At 55.5% G+C, this 13401-nt stretch overlaps 1 protein-coding gene across 3 annotated transcripts in view; it reads right to left on the reverse strand.

Annotated features, from left to right (window-relative positions):
* The window catches only part of SH3PXD2A (SH3 and PX domains 2A), a 275849-nt gene that overhangs the window by 16127 nt on the left and 246321 nt on the right, over positions 1 to 13401 (reverse strand). For 2 of the 3 annotated variants that reach the window (XM_011977505.1, XM_011977506.1), the window contains exons 4-6: positions 9986 to 10069; positions 4737 to 4854; positions 420 to 757 (exon numbers count right to left, since the gene is read on the reverse strand). In XM_011977505.1, coding sequence (XP_011832895.1) covers positions 420 to 757; positions 4737 to 4854; positions 9986 to 10069 — 540 coding nt within the window. The remainder of the gene's footprint in view (positions 1 to 419; positions 758 to 4736; positions 4855 to 9985; positions 10070 to 13401) is intronic. The other variant, XM_011977504.1, reaches the window with a different exon arrangement.

Here is a 13401-nt window from a genome sequence, read left to right on the forward strand (position 1 = left end):
TAGCTCAGGGAAATGTGTTTTTCTGATTTTTTAAAAAAGTCAACTACACATCATCTATCTTGATTTATAAAGCCTTTACCATAAGGAAAAAAAAGCATTTCTTGCTCTTGGAACGCATGTATCTGCAGAGTGACCATTGCTGGCTCTCCACTAGAGAAGGAGGGAACGCTACCACCTACATCCTCATGTGATCTAGCGTCCGTGGAGCAGCTGGGAGCAGTTGAGTCATCATACTCCTCCGCCTTCTCCACTCCTGTGATTAGCATGACACAAGTTGACAGAGTGAGGGTCAAAGGCCAGTCTGTAGCCCAGGAGGAAAATGCCATGGGGGTCCTATGCACCCCCCTGGCTTTCATGCACCCATGCCCATTCTCTAAGGAGCTTTGCAGTGAGGACCTAGAGGTCAGCGAAGTTCTTACTGATCTGGGCCCGCTGAGGGGCAATCCTGGCCACAGCTGGAGAGCCCTGGGCCAGCCTGGAGACAGTCCTGTCAGGAACGCCCACGGCGCTGCCATTGGAGGCATTGCAGAGGATGGGCAGGCTGATCTCCTTCTTGGTGATGGGGGCCTCGTGGCCCTCGCCTTCAGCTGGTGGAGTTTCTTTGTCCCCAGACGCCTTCTTGTTCAGTAGGTTGCTGATCTCCATGATGTTCCCGATGATCTCCACTGGGCCGGCTAGGTTCTTCTTCCGGGTTGGGAGGTCATCCTTGGCCTTCTTCAGGTAGGATGCTGGCGCCCAGCCCTCTTTGCCCAGGTATCTGTGGGGAGGAGCGGATGTGCTATTGTTAGAGCACTCTGACCTCACACGCCACTTCCAGGCCCTAGGATCCATCTGGCCTTGCCCAGTGGAGCCTTCCCTACATGTTCTGCAAGGCTTGGCAATCCCACTACTCTGGAGAGAAATGACACCGAGGGTAGGTGGAAAAGACACCCAGAACACCAATTCCCATTGCCCCCCCCCCCCCGCCCCCACCCACCATGCTCCTTTTTCTTTGCCTGATCCCTCTTGGGGTGGGCTCTCACTCTCTGCAAAGTCAGGCAAATGTGGGAGCCTGGGATCAGATTTATCAACTTTTGGGTTGCCCAAAGGAGGATTTCATAATGGCCTGCTACTTCCCAGTCAGTTGAGGATAATTGGAAAGATAAGAAATGAGAAGGTGCGGATGTGGTAAGTAGAGTTAAATGGCCTGTAGGAAGGGGAGGTATTAGAGAGGGAATTGACTCTAGAAGGTGAGAGTCAGGCAGTCTGAGTTCTAGTCTATGGTACCTTGCACAAGTCCCTTCCCTGGAGCTCAGTTTATGTCTCTTCTGCAAGATGCAGGGATAGAGTCGCTGCTAAAAGTGTACCCAGAAGGACAGACACGTTGAGATCACCTAAGATGTCTCCAACATCTTAGTTGGAATGGCTCCTCCATGCCAGATGACTGAATGGGAAAGCTGTGATGCCACTGCAGGGAGAGTAGGTGGATCCTCTATAGACTGTCACAGACCAAGTTCACAAACCAGGCTAAACTTACTGTAGTGGAACAAGGATGCATTGTTCAATAAGTGATTTGGGGCTAGGCGAGGCGGCTCACACCTGTAATTACAGCACTTTGGGAAGCTGAGGCAGGAGGACTGCTTAAGGCCAGCCTGGGCTACATAGCGAGACCTCATCTCTACCAAAAAAAATTTTTTTAAAAAAAATTAACTGGGTGTGATGGCGCATACCTGTATTTCCAGGTACTCAGGAGGCTAAGGTGGGAGGATTGCTTGAGCCCAGGAGTTTGAAGCTACAGTGAGCTATGATCATGCCACTGCACTCCACTCTGGGAGACGACGTGAGACTCTTATCTCCAAAAATGTAATAAGTGATTTGGGGAAAACTGATGACCCAGTTAGGAAAAACAAGACAGACAGACACTGGCTTTATACCATATAGCAGAATAAAAAAATATAAGATTGACATAATGTTGGGGGTTGAGAAAGCCTACGTGGGGCTCCAAAAGCAGAAACCGTAAGTGAAAAGACAAAAGCACATGACTAGATAAAACTAAAACCAAAGCAAAACAAAAACAAAACAAAAGGAAACAAAACCAAAAGCTCATAAACAAAGGCAAAAGGCAAATGATAGGGCTGACTTAATTTCTGGTGATTCGATGACTTCTGAAAACAAGCTTTTCCTTTTTTCCTCGTGGTGTTGAGTTTTCACCCAAACCCATGGGGACTTCACTTCCTGGTCCAGTAGTCGCTGACCAGTGCCCCCAAGTCTGGGTTGCAATGTCCCCGTCTGCTCTCTGGGATACATCTGGCTCTTTGGAATGGCTCCTCCACACCAGATGTCTGAAACTCCCCCCGCCCCGTCTTCCTGATCTGACCTTGTTCTTGGGCACTCTTTAGGTGGGAGAAAAGGAATATGAAAGCTGAAGTTTTGCGAGAAAGCTCAGGTAGGAGGTGGCTTCTTATGTTCATGTCACAGAAACATGCAGGCAGGCTGAGCCCAGCTCGCCTCCCCAGGGATTGGGAGGCAGATGTGAGTTAACACATGGGTGGGAGTCAGGGGCCTGTCTTGGCTCCCTGATACAATGGGTGCAAACAGAAGCACAGAATTTTAAGAGTGGATGGCAGCAATGAGTAAAAATACCTAATCTTCATGTGAGCCAACAACTACGGCTCAGAAAAGCAAGGGGGTCACACAGTGAGCGCTTAGCAGCATCTGGCCCAGAGCCTGGTGCTCTTGCATCTCAGAGAAAAGACAAAGATGAGCCCACTGGCCCTCACTGACGGTTTTTCTACATCGACACTGTAGAACTATGGGGAGAGGGGGCTCATGGAGGTGAAGGTCAGGCCTGCTTAGGGCCCCGAGTGCTCCTATTTGTGTTCCTTCAGTGCTATATGGGTAAAATTAGATTCCAGGAGGAGAAACGCGAGGGAATCAGGAGTGGCTGTGTGTGTCTGGGTCCAGCTCTGCTCACATCTGCTTTCCAGCTCTGGAGAATGAAATGACTCCAGCGGGAAGCAAGCTGGAAAGGGCATGATGGAGAGAGTGCAAGTGTGTATGTGTGTGTGTGTGTGTGTGTGTGTGTGTGTGTAGGGGTGGGGGGAGAAGAAAGACAGGAAATGAGGATCAACGTAGAGCCTGGAATGTTGGGAAATGGCATATTTAAGGGGGTGTCTGGCAGCCTTTTTAAGGTGGAATCTTTTCAGCCGGGTTTTCTCTGTCTGAGCTCCTGCTGGCTGTAAGACTAGGCCATGGGGACAGGAGCGAACTAGAAGCAGCTCAGAGTGACTCTGTTGGTCATTTTAGAAAACTAAAACATAATAATAAAGCAGCCTTGTAGATAAGCTCCAGGCAAGTGAGCTAGGCCACCAGCCTGCCGGAATGTTTCCTGACGTTCCCATGTCAGACTCATGGCTGCTGGATTATTGGGTTGGCTCTAGTTTCCATTGCTCAGAGAACATAAAAGTCTAGGGGCAGTGGCTTTGGACAACACACATCCAGATGCACAGTCCCATCCTGCCCAATGGGACAGAAAGGGACATATCAGCCCTCCTGACTGATATGCACTAGGGCTCCAGGGTGGGGTGGGGTGAGGGCAGGGTAGGGGTGGGGGGTGCAGTGCATGCCATGGAGCCGTGTTCCATCAGGTCAGACTAAGGTGCAATCTCCGCATGGCCAGTGACCTCAGTATGGACTAGCCTTTAATGCCATCATGTTGTGCCATGTTCTCAGCAACTGTCCCATGAGTACTCGCATCGCCTGGGGCACATTGGTGCCACTGCACAATCCTGTCCCCTCTGTGGGAGACCACCTAGAATGCATGTCCCGCCCACAGTGGGTCTGGGGGCCCCAGAGCCCATGGATATAGGACTATCCCTGTCAGCTGGGTAACTGGCAGAGAAGAGAGAAGGTGGGCAAAGTCATCACAGTGGAGCCAGTTCCAAGGACACCAAAAGCACTTCCCGAGATCGAGTCTGGAGCATTTCCTGAGAGCAGGGGTCCTGGAAGGGCAGGTCTTGGCTAGGTAATGGTGAGTGAAACCCACGGGATTGTTTGCTTCCAGAAAGTCAGGAAAGACCCCACTTCCCTACCCACACCATTCAATAGGATTCTAGGCTGAGAACTGTGATCAGGCCTGGGAGAGGAAGGGGCAAGAGAAGGAAGAAGCCTCTGACGGCCTGAGCCGAGGCCTGACTTCTGCTCCAGCCCTTGCAACCAGCCCTGCAGATTGGACAGCCAGTCCCCATCCACCAGGGACATGGCTGCAAGAGGCCTGCATCTGCGCCCGTCCCCGCCCCCGCTCCCAGCCCACCTCCCTGAGTGCTGAGCCTGGGCAGCAGAGGTTGCCTGCTGGGACTTCAGCAAGGCCTGCGGACGCCAGTGCTCCAGGCAGCCCTAGCTGTGGAGCAGGCCAGGCAGCCAAGGCCGGACACACAAAACCAAATTCAGATGTGCTGAACTCTCTTGGCAGATACGTGGGAAGGGATTGCACCACAGCCTGCAAGCTGAGCCGGGGCCTCTGTGCCCCGCTGGCTGTGACTCAAGCTCTGCTTTACGCATCCCAGGAGAAAATTTGCGAGATGAGCACTCTCTGGTTGAGCTGTTCAGCTGTGCAGAGGTGCAGCAGCCCAGCCCTGTGCCGTGGGCACAAAGCTGTCAGTATCTACCTGCCGTCAGGTGGCTGCGGCCACTTTGCACTCTGCCCAGGGCCCAGGTGGGCGAGAGGCATCTCGTTCATACATGTAAGGGTTCCCTACCTGATATACCACCAGCCTTCCAGATTCTTCCGGATCACCTCCACTGTGACGCCCTTCTCAAAGCCAATCTCGTCCTTGCTTTGGCTAGTGTAAGGCTGCACGGTGACATACTTCTCCTCTGGGGGTGGGAGCAAGAAAGCAAGATTATTTGAGGTCAGGGTGCAGGTCCTGCTTCCTGTCCCCTCCTTCTGCCCTGGCCTGGCCTTTGTTCAGTTGCTTGCCAAGAAGGTGCACTAGGTCGGCTCTGGCTTCCCCAGGGGAGGGAAGGACCAGGCCCCAGAAGTAGCAGCAGGGAGACCATGGGAGCAGGGGTCACTGCTGCTCCCAGTGTGTGCCAAAGCCAGCCAGGACCCAGGTTGTCAGGCAAGGCCCTGGGAGTGGGGAGTCGGCTCTCCCAGCCTGATAATGGCAGCCAGGCTGCCGGGACCTTGAAGTCCACGGGGCTGCAGAAGCTTGCTGGGCCGAGGGCAGGATTAGGAGAAGCTGGCTGCTCATGAGGTGTCCTTGCATGCCTTCAGGCCCCATGACATACTGCCTCCCCTCGAAATGTGCCGTTTCCATCTGTGTCCCAGACGAACTCTCGTATCCCTGCCCCCAGCTCAACCTCTTGCATCCTTCCTCTGTCTGACCTTCAGACGCTTTAGGGACACCTTGGTGAAGCCTTCCCTGAGCACCCAGTTCATCCATTAACACCTGGTCATGTCATCTCCCAAGAGGAGTCCATGGAACCCAAGTCTCATGGGAGCAGTTTTATGTGTTTTGTTAAGACAAGGGTTCACGGCCAAATGAGCATGGAAACACCAAGCACAGCACAATCAGGTAGCACCCTGGGGCCGTTATTGGGCCAGTGCGCCCAACCGGCTTCTGCAGGAGAACATGCTGTGCCAACCACACAGCCGAAGCCCAGCCCCTCTGGAGGGCAGCCTGCTCTATTTTCAAGGATGTCACTTCAGGGTCTTGCCCAAGGTCTTCCCTAGGCACTGGGAAAGAAGTGCCTTGTAGACGCTCAGGAAGGCTTGGGAGGACAGGTGTTGGGAGAATGGGGTACCACGGTGCCTCCCCTGGTTTTTCTCAGCCTCTCTCCTGGCAGGAGGCCTGGGTGCCTCCCGTTTGGGTCCTTGATCAGGCTTCCAGGAGGGTGTTTCTTCCATGCCTGCTGGGGTCCAGCTCTCCCTGTCCCAGGAAGCCCCTGATAGGTAGACCCCACAGCTGAGTACTCCCTGCCTCTGCTCCTAGCTGGCTGCCTAGAGTCCCTGCCTCCTGGCTGAGACACTCCGGAGAGGACTGCTCGGGGTGGAACACTCCCCACCTCCTCCTCTGGGGGAACAGGAGCTCAGACAGGAGGAGGAAGTGGCAGTCTGGGCATGCCCTTCCGGAGGGTCACCCTGGGCCAATGTTGTCCTCTCTAGTGTGGGTGCTCCCTAGGGGCTGAGACAGTGCCTGGCAGACAGCGAGAGACTGTTGACTGCATCACGACCAGGCAAGGCTGAGCAAGGGTGCTGATGGGAAGCGCTGTGAGCTCAAAACAGCAGGATGCTGGCGCAGACTACTGGCCTCTGGTCTCTGGGACACCCGCCCCTCCTGGCTCCCAGCTGTGACAGCCACCCCTGGGCTCCTTGGCTGGACACTGCCAGGCAGCCTGCCTAGGACTGGTGGCCGTGGCGGTGGGAGGCAGCTGCCACCCCAACCCCCAGTTGTGGGAGGGTCATCTGTCCACTCTCTCCTGGATTATCGGGGTCCTGTCTGCAGCCCTGTGCTGAGCTGAGATAGCAGCTCCCTTTGGGGGTGGTTGTGGCTGCCCTGCTGGGCTGTGAGGACAGAACAGATGGGCCACTAGCCAAATTCAAACGGCTGCCCAAAAGCAGAAGGAGGGTGATGACCCATGGGAGCCGGCAGGATTTTTCAGCACGCCCTTCTCCGCTGCAGAACTTGGTCAGCATCGACTCAGGGAGGGCCTTACTCCTGGAGGCTTTCAGATTCCAACCCAGCCATGCTTCGAACTGCTGCCAAGGCGGCCTGAGAACCCTGCCCAGCCAGATTCTGACTCGGCCCTTTGAGAAGTTCAGGGCCCCACAGTCCAACTCTCTCCGCTCTCCTGCCTGCTCCTGGTTCTGCTCCATTTTCCAGTGAGGCATGGCAAATCCCGGCCCAGCAGCGGCCAGAGGGGCAGCGCCAGGCTTCAGGAATCCAGGATTCTGAGGTTAGGATAAGGCGAGGCCTGGGCTCCACATTTTGCCTTTGTTCAGCTGGTTCGAGCAGGAAGCCATCATTAAGGTTTTCCTAGGCAAGGTTGCATTTGCAGGGAAAAATGACAGCCCTTCTCATGGGAAGATCAGAGGCGCCCTGCCCTGCCTCATGGCAGAGAACAGGGTCTAGACCATCACGCGGGCTCAGCCTCCTGGGCCACCAGGGCCCAACCCCAGCCTTCACAGCCTCCTGGGGTGCGTGGAAGACAGAATCCCGTGGGCCATGTAAGTTCAGGCTTTCTCCTGAGCTCTTGTGGGTGGGAGCAGAACCAGGGATATCAGTGCTGGCTGGTAAAGTTGAGCTGCTCCTGCAAAAGGTTCTTGGGGGCTCTGGGGCTGCAGCAACCACAGATGTCCAGGAGTTCATGTGCTGCTGGTGAGAGCTCCTGGATGGGAGGCTCGTCCTGCCCCGGTCACTGCACAGGTTGCAGGGATGAGAACCCAGAGCCCTCTTCCCTGGCAGGGCTAGGCAGGCAGACCAGGTCTTCCCAGCTCCTTTCCACCCAGTTGGCTCAGATGGCAGAGGCATGGACTTTCCATGTGGACATGGGCCTTGTGGGTCTCAGGCCTTCCAACTCACAGGTGTCCCAAAAGAGAGAGACTTGCTTGGGCCACAAACCCCATCTGGGGCTGCCAGACAAGAGAAGGCCCTCAGCGGGCAGCGGTGTGATTCAGGGTGGTCAGGGGCTCGGGAAGAGATTTCCCGTTGGAAATGGGGTTGAGGGAAGGGAGGCTGTGAGCTCCAGTGGGATCCTCAGGGCTTCTGGGAAGCACTGGGGCCGTGGGCACTCTGACCACGCCACCAGGAGACGGTGGCAGCCTGCCCTGGGGAGGGCTAGCCAGGCGGTCAGCCGGGTGGGTGAGGGGGACAGGCCTGCTTTGGTTTTGGAGGCAGGGGCTGGATGCCCTGCAGTTTCCAAACCACAGAAGCCTCCTCTTCCCCAACACTTTCCCCTCTGTCAGCAGTCTCCCCACTCCCCTCCTGCCCCCACGACTTACCCAACCCCACTGAGAGAGGCCTTTTGGTTCCAAGGGCCTGGCTGGCTGAGGGAATGGGGAGCGGAGGCTGTGGGGAAGCTCCGCTTTTCTCTTGTCTAGCTCCTCCACAACCTGCAGCCTGCTTCCCCCACCAGCTCTGCTGTTTGCAGCAAGCGTCTCCAAGCCAACTCTCTGCAAGTTTTTCTTGGCTGCCTGGTTTAACTTAGCCCATCAGGCTGAGGCTGGGAAATTATGTTGTTTAGGTCTCTTATTTAAGAGAGAGAAAGAGAGAGAGCAAGAGCTGGGGGCTTATATTTGCTTAGGTATGGGTGACCAAGAATTAGGCATTTCATTGCACATTTGTGTCTCCACATATCACTGTATGCCTGTGACTGGGCTATATGTGGTGCAAGGCGTTGTGTGTATGAAGCTGTATGTGTCCTTGTGCGTGTTGCTGTGGAGGTACGTGTGGCGTATGTGTGTATGTTGTGTATATGTGTGTGTGTGATGATTTTGTGACTGTGTGTGATGCATTTGTGATTGTATAAACAGAAGACACATGGCACGGTGTATGCGCGGCTGCATAACTGGAATTGTGTACGTGTACTGTGAGTGGCTGTGTGCCTGGGACTGTGGATATGTGGGTATCGGGGAGGCTGGATGTGACAGGGCGTACAGTCATATCTGTGGCCATGAGGGCTGTGCATGTCTGTGGGGTTGTGGAGATGGTCGTGTTTGGGGCTCGGTGTGCAAGGGTGTTTGGAGCCAAACCTTCATCCCTGCTGTGCATTTCCAGACCTACGTCCCACTCTCTTTTGCCCGCCAAGGCTTGAACTACGTCCTAGCTTTAGCGTGGCCTTCACTCTATGTCCGGCCTGTTCTTGCTGTTTCTACAACTTGGCCCCCAGCCCTGTGTCAGCTCACTGGGTCCGGCCCAGGCCTTGCCCTCAGGACAAGCTGGACTCCTCATGGCCAGTGCTCTGTGCTTGACGCTGAGCCAGCCATAGGCTGTAACCACCTTGTCCAGGCTTCCTGCTGCCTTGGGCCTGGGGCAGACACCAAAACATGCTCTTATGGTCATTTAGAACCAAGCTGTGAGGGTGGGGGACACTGGGTGTCCCCGCTTCCAGAAAGGCCAATGTTTATGACATACCCCTCTCTGTGCCGTCATTGTGAGAAGCACACACACCCTGCTCCATGTGGGGCTGGCCAAGCCCTGGCCCAGGGGGTCTGCAGATGTTTAGGGGTTTGATCAGCGGCCCAGCCCTGGGGGTTTGTTCCACTCCCTTACCTCCCAAGTTCCTGGATGCTAGAAAGATCCTGGGTGAGAAAGCTCTAAACCCACAAACATCTGATCAGCCCATGTGCCAGGTCTGGGGGGCTCCCTGGACTCCCCTGGATCAGGCCCCTCCTGAAGCCCAGCAGTTACTGCTCCTGGCTGGACCTGACCCTCAGCAGAGCCTGTTGGGCTGCACCCTGGTACCAGGCTGGGTCTGGCTTTGCTCCCCTTCTAGTTTCCGTGGAGCTGGCGGGAGGAGTGTGAATGTGAGCCGGTCCTTCTTTCTGCTTTGTTTCCAAGCAACTGATAGAAGAACTTTGGCTGAGGGAGCCTTTTCTCAGAGGACAGGGCCCATGAAGGATGGGGGAGTGGGATGGCCCAAACAGGGCTAGACATGCTTAGCTTCTTTAATCTGCAGCTTCCAGGGCCAATGTGGCCTTTCTTAAAGACTCGAGACCCCCTTGTCCCCCTCCTCAAGCCCCTGTACCTTTTCAGGGAACCCACAACTGTGTTCCATGACCCTCATACCCAGGATGTTGACAAAAGCCAGAGCCACCCCCAGTGCCACCCAGTTCCCAAGCAGGCCCACCCCACACCAGCTGCAGTAGGTGAGAAAAAAGCCTGGCCCGTGAATCTGGGTGAATGAGGAGGCCACAGGGCAGAGAGCAGAGCCCGGAAAGAAAGAGCAGTGTTAGCGAGAGACAGGCGGTCGCTGCGAGGGAGGAGAAGCCAGCTCCCGCAGTCACCTCGGCTGTGCTGCCTGTTGACCATCCCGCCCAGGGTCCACCGGCGATCCAGGCGCCGCAGATGGGCCTTGCGTCTCTTGGACACTGGTGTGGGAGATGGCGATGGAGCATGCGGCCAACAGCAACCGGCGGAGAGAATGGAGATGAGGATGAGATGGGATGGGGGCGGGAGGAAGGGGCACAGGGAGGGGAGGCCCACACTTCCAGGTCACCATCACGTGGACTGAACCAAAGGCACGCCCCTGTTGGATGGGGCAGTTATGACAGGTCATGGTTGGCACACAGGGAAAAATTCAACCAAACTCCCCAGTGTGCGCCCCTGAGCCTAGGAGTGGGTTAAAGCCTTTAGAATCCCAGCACCTTACAGACAAAGAGGGTCCCTAGCTCCAGCCCAGTGCAAGGCAGCCCCTCAGCTGCAGTCTCCAGGGATGGTGAGATCAGTGTCCCTCACTGCTGGGCGATGCTGATTCCCAGGAGGGTTTGGGGTCCTACAACATCTGAGCTTATGTCCACTCGCTCACTGAGTACTGACTGTGAACGTGCTACCTTGGACAGGCACCACACTTGGAAGAATCGGTGTGCCCAAGAGAGACTTGGATCCCTTCCTTGTGGAGCTGAAAGCTCTTGCCATTCTGGGAACTTTGCCCTGTGTCTCTGCATTCCCAGGGCCTAGTACAGGGCCAGGCACATAGCTGGGTCCCAGCAAGCAGCTGTTGAATGGAATGACACAAGGGTGGGTGCCAGAGGCCCTGGCTCTGCTCCTCCTCTCAGGCCATGCATTGGGACGTCTGATGACAGGGGCCCCCCTCCCCAGCTTCTCACTGCTCCTGACCCTGCGCACTGGGCAGCCTCCTGCACTGCTCCTCTAGTGGCTGCTGCTCGGCTCTGAGCCCCCCTGTGCCCTCTGCTCAGACCCCAGCTCCAGATGCCTGTCTTCCTGTGGGACTCCCAGATGAAATGGACACTGGAACAGGGCTACAGGGTGCCAGCTGGCCTCACTTCCTGGCACCACAGAAAGAAAGTGCCAGGCTGCCTGGGCCTGGGGATGGGAGGGGGGCCAGTGGCTGGAGTGAAAATAAAACCGTCCCGGACCACTGAGGCCCTGGGAAAGCATTTGCTCTCCTGGAAGGAGAGGGACCTGTCTGACCTGCCTCTTATAAGGAGGAGGGCAGGACAAAAGGCTAGGAGGTGTGGATTCCAGTCCAGGCCCCGCTGCCAGCAACCTGTGTTACTGGGAGGCTGGCCATTCCTCTCTAAGCCTGTCTCTCCTCATCTGTCTTAGAGTGACACCACCTGCCCTGGCGTGAGCCTAGACAAGGGGCTGAAAGGCTCTGGGAAACATGAATCAGGTCCTGTGCAAGGCCTCCTGGCGGGGCGGGGAGAGGTGGAGGAGGTGTGTAGGGCTTCTCTGTAGAGATGGACGGGTTCAGCTCATGGCCAGACCAGAGGCCGCATTCACAGTAAGGTGTTGATGTCGGCATTTACTCTGTGTGCCAGGCCCAGTTTAAACCACGTACAAGGATCATCTCACTTGGGCCTCACAAAAGCCCTATGTGGTTAGCATCTTACAAATGGGGAAACAGAGGCACAGGGTTTTAAGGAACACTCTGTGTCAGGCAGCATGTGAATCCAGGCAGTCTGGCCCCAAAGCCCAGACTCTTACCACAGACTCTACACCCCGAGTTATTGTTCCTCCTCTAACTCTGCTGCCCCTTGGGCTGCCAAGCCCTCGGAAGAGGGGGCTGTGGGGAGGGGACAGGGTCTGGGTGCTGGGGAATCTGCTCACTACCTGGGTACACACCCTTGGTACAGCAGCACAGAAGACCGTGGTCTGTTCCGCATGTCCCACTATGCGCCCACTCTGGAGAAGCAGGTCCATACTGGTAGGTGTGGGACACAGGAGCAAAGGCAGAGACTTGGGTTCTGGTCTTGGCTCTATCACAAATGAACCCGAGGGCTTGACAGAGGTGACACACCTCTCCTGGTTCACTGAAGCACCCCGCGAATGTCAGGCTTGGACCCGCACCTCTATCAGTGGTCAAGAAAGTCTCAACTCCCACCCTTACCACCATACTGAACTCCCACAGGATACCTGGGTTCAAGAGCAGCATGAACATACACCAGAGTGTCTCATGATAAGGACATACCAGAACAGCCAATCATCTTTTCTTCCCAAAGTAATGAAGCATGAGCTATTAGGAAAGCTTTGATAGGATGCAGGCTTCCAATTTCTGTCTACAGGGCTCAGAGCACCTATGATGGGATGGCCATAGTGCTGGGGGAGAGATGGCTGCAGAGGGAACTAGGGTCGGCCAATCTCTTGGCCATGTGGCTGCAGGTGCAGAAAGATTAGTGGACACACCACAGCAGCTGGGGCCTTAGGCCCAGGGGACCCATCCCTGAGCCCTTCTGTAGATCTGGGTGGGAAATGCCCAAGAGGTGATGGTGGAATCCACAGCTATCCAGAAGTTGCCAGGAGTATTGGCACACAGGCCCTGTCAGAGTAGTACAGAGGAACCTATTTTAGGAGAATCACCCTGGGCACGCACGCACACACACGCGCACGCGCACACACACATACACCCCCTCTGAACGCAGAACCTGCACTGGCAGCCTGATTCTTCCTCCATCAAGGTCAAAATCCTGCACAACCCACTACTACTTGTTCTGCGCGCAAAGCACCTGTCGTCTGTTCCAACCAGGCTGGCATCTGTGCTCCACGCCTCTCGGGCGCTTTCCTGCCTTGGCCTTCTCCCCACTCAGTGCCTAAGTCCTCCATAATCGACCCAACAGCTCCGCTCTGACCTTCCTGGTGCAGCCTTTTCAACTGGGGCTCTGATTCATACACGCACTGCCCTAGAGCTGCCTGTACTGCTTACAAGCAAAATGCCTCACAGAGAGGTGTGTGGCACAGCAGTGAGGACCACGGGACAAAGGAGGTGGACTAGGGTCCAAACCTGATAAACATCTTGAAGCCTCAGTTCCCATAGCTGGAAGGATGGGGGTGGCCATAGCCACAGAGTCCTCCCAGGGTGCGGGCAAGGGCATTTCAGGACCTGGTCTAGTATCTGGTACTTCGCGAACTCCTGCTGTTTTTGAGAGGCCCTGGCATACCTTGTAGAATGTAGAACTAGGGGCTGGGCACTGTGGCTCATGCCTGTAATCCCAGCACTTTGGGAGGCTGAGGTGGGTGAATTGCTTGGGGCCAGGAGTTCAAGACCAGCCTGACCAACATGGTGAGACCCCATCTCTACTAAAAACAAAAATTAGCCAGGCGTGGTGGTGGGTGCCTATAATCCCAGCTACTTGGGAGGCTGAGGCATGAGAATTGCTTGAGCCCAGGAGGCAGAGGTTGCAGTGGGCTGACATTGTGCCACTGCACTTTAGCCTAGGAGACAGAGAGAGAGCAAGCCTCT

This window comes from Mandrillus leucophaeus, unplaced genomic scaffold (assembly GCF_000951045.1).
Source record: "Mandrillus leucophaeus isolate KB7577 unplaced genomic scaffold, Mleu.le_1.0 Scaffold18, whole genome shotgun sequence".
Taxonomy (NCBI): domain Eukaryota; kingdom Metazoa; phylum Chordata; class Mammalia; order Primates; family Cercopithecidae; genus Mandrillus; species Mandrillus leucophaeus.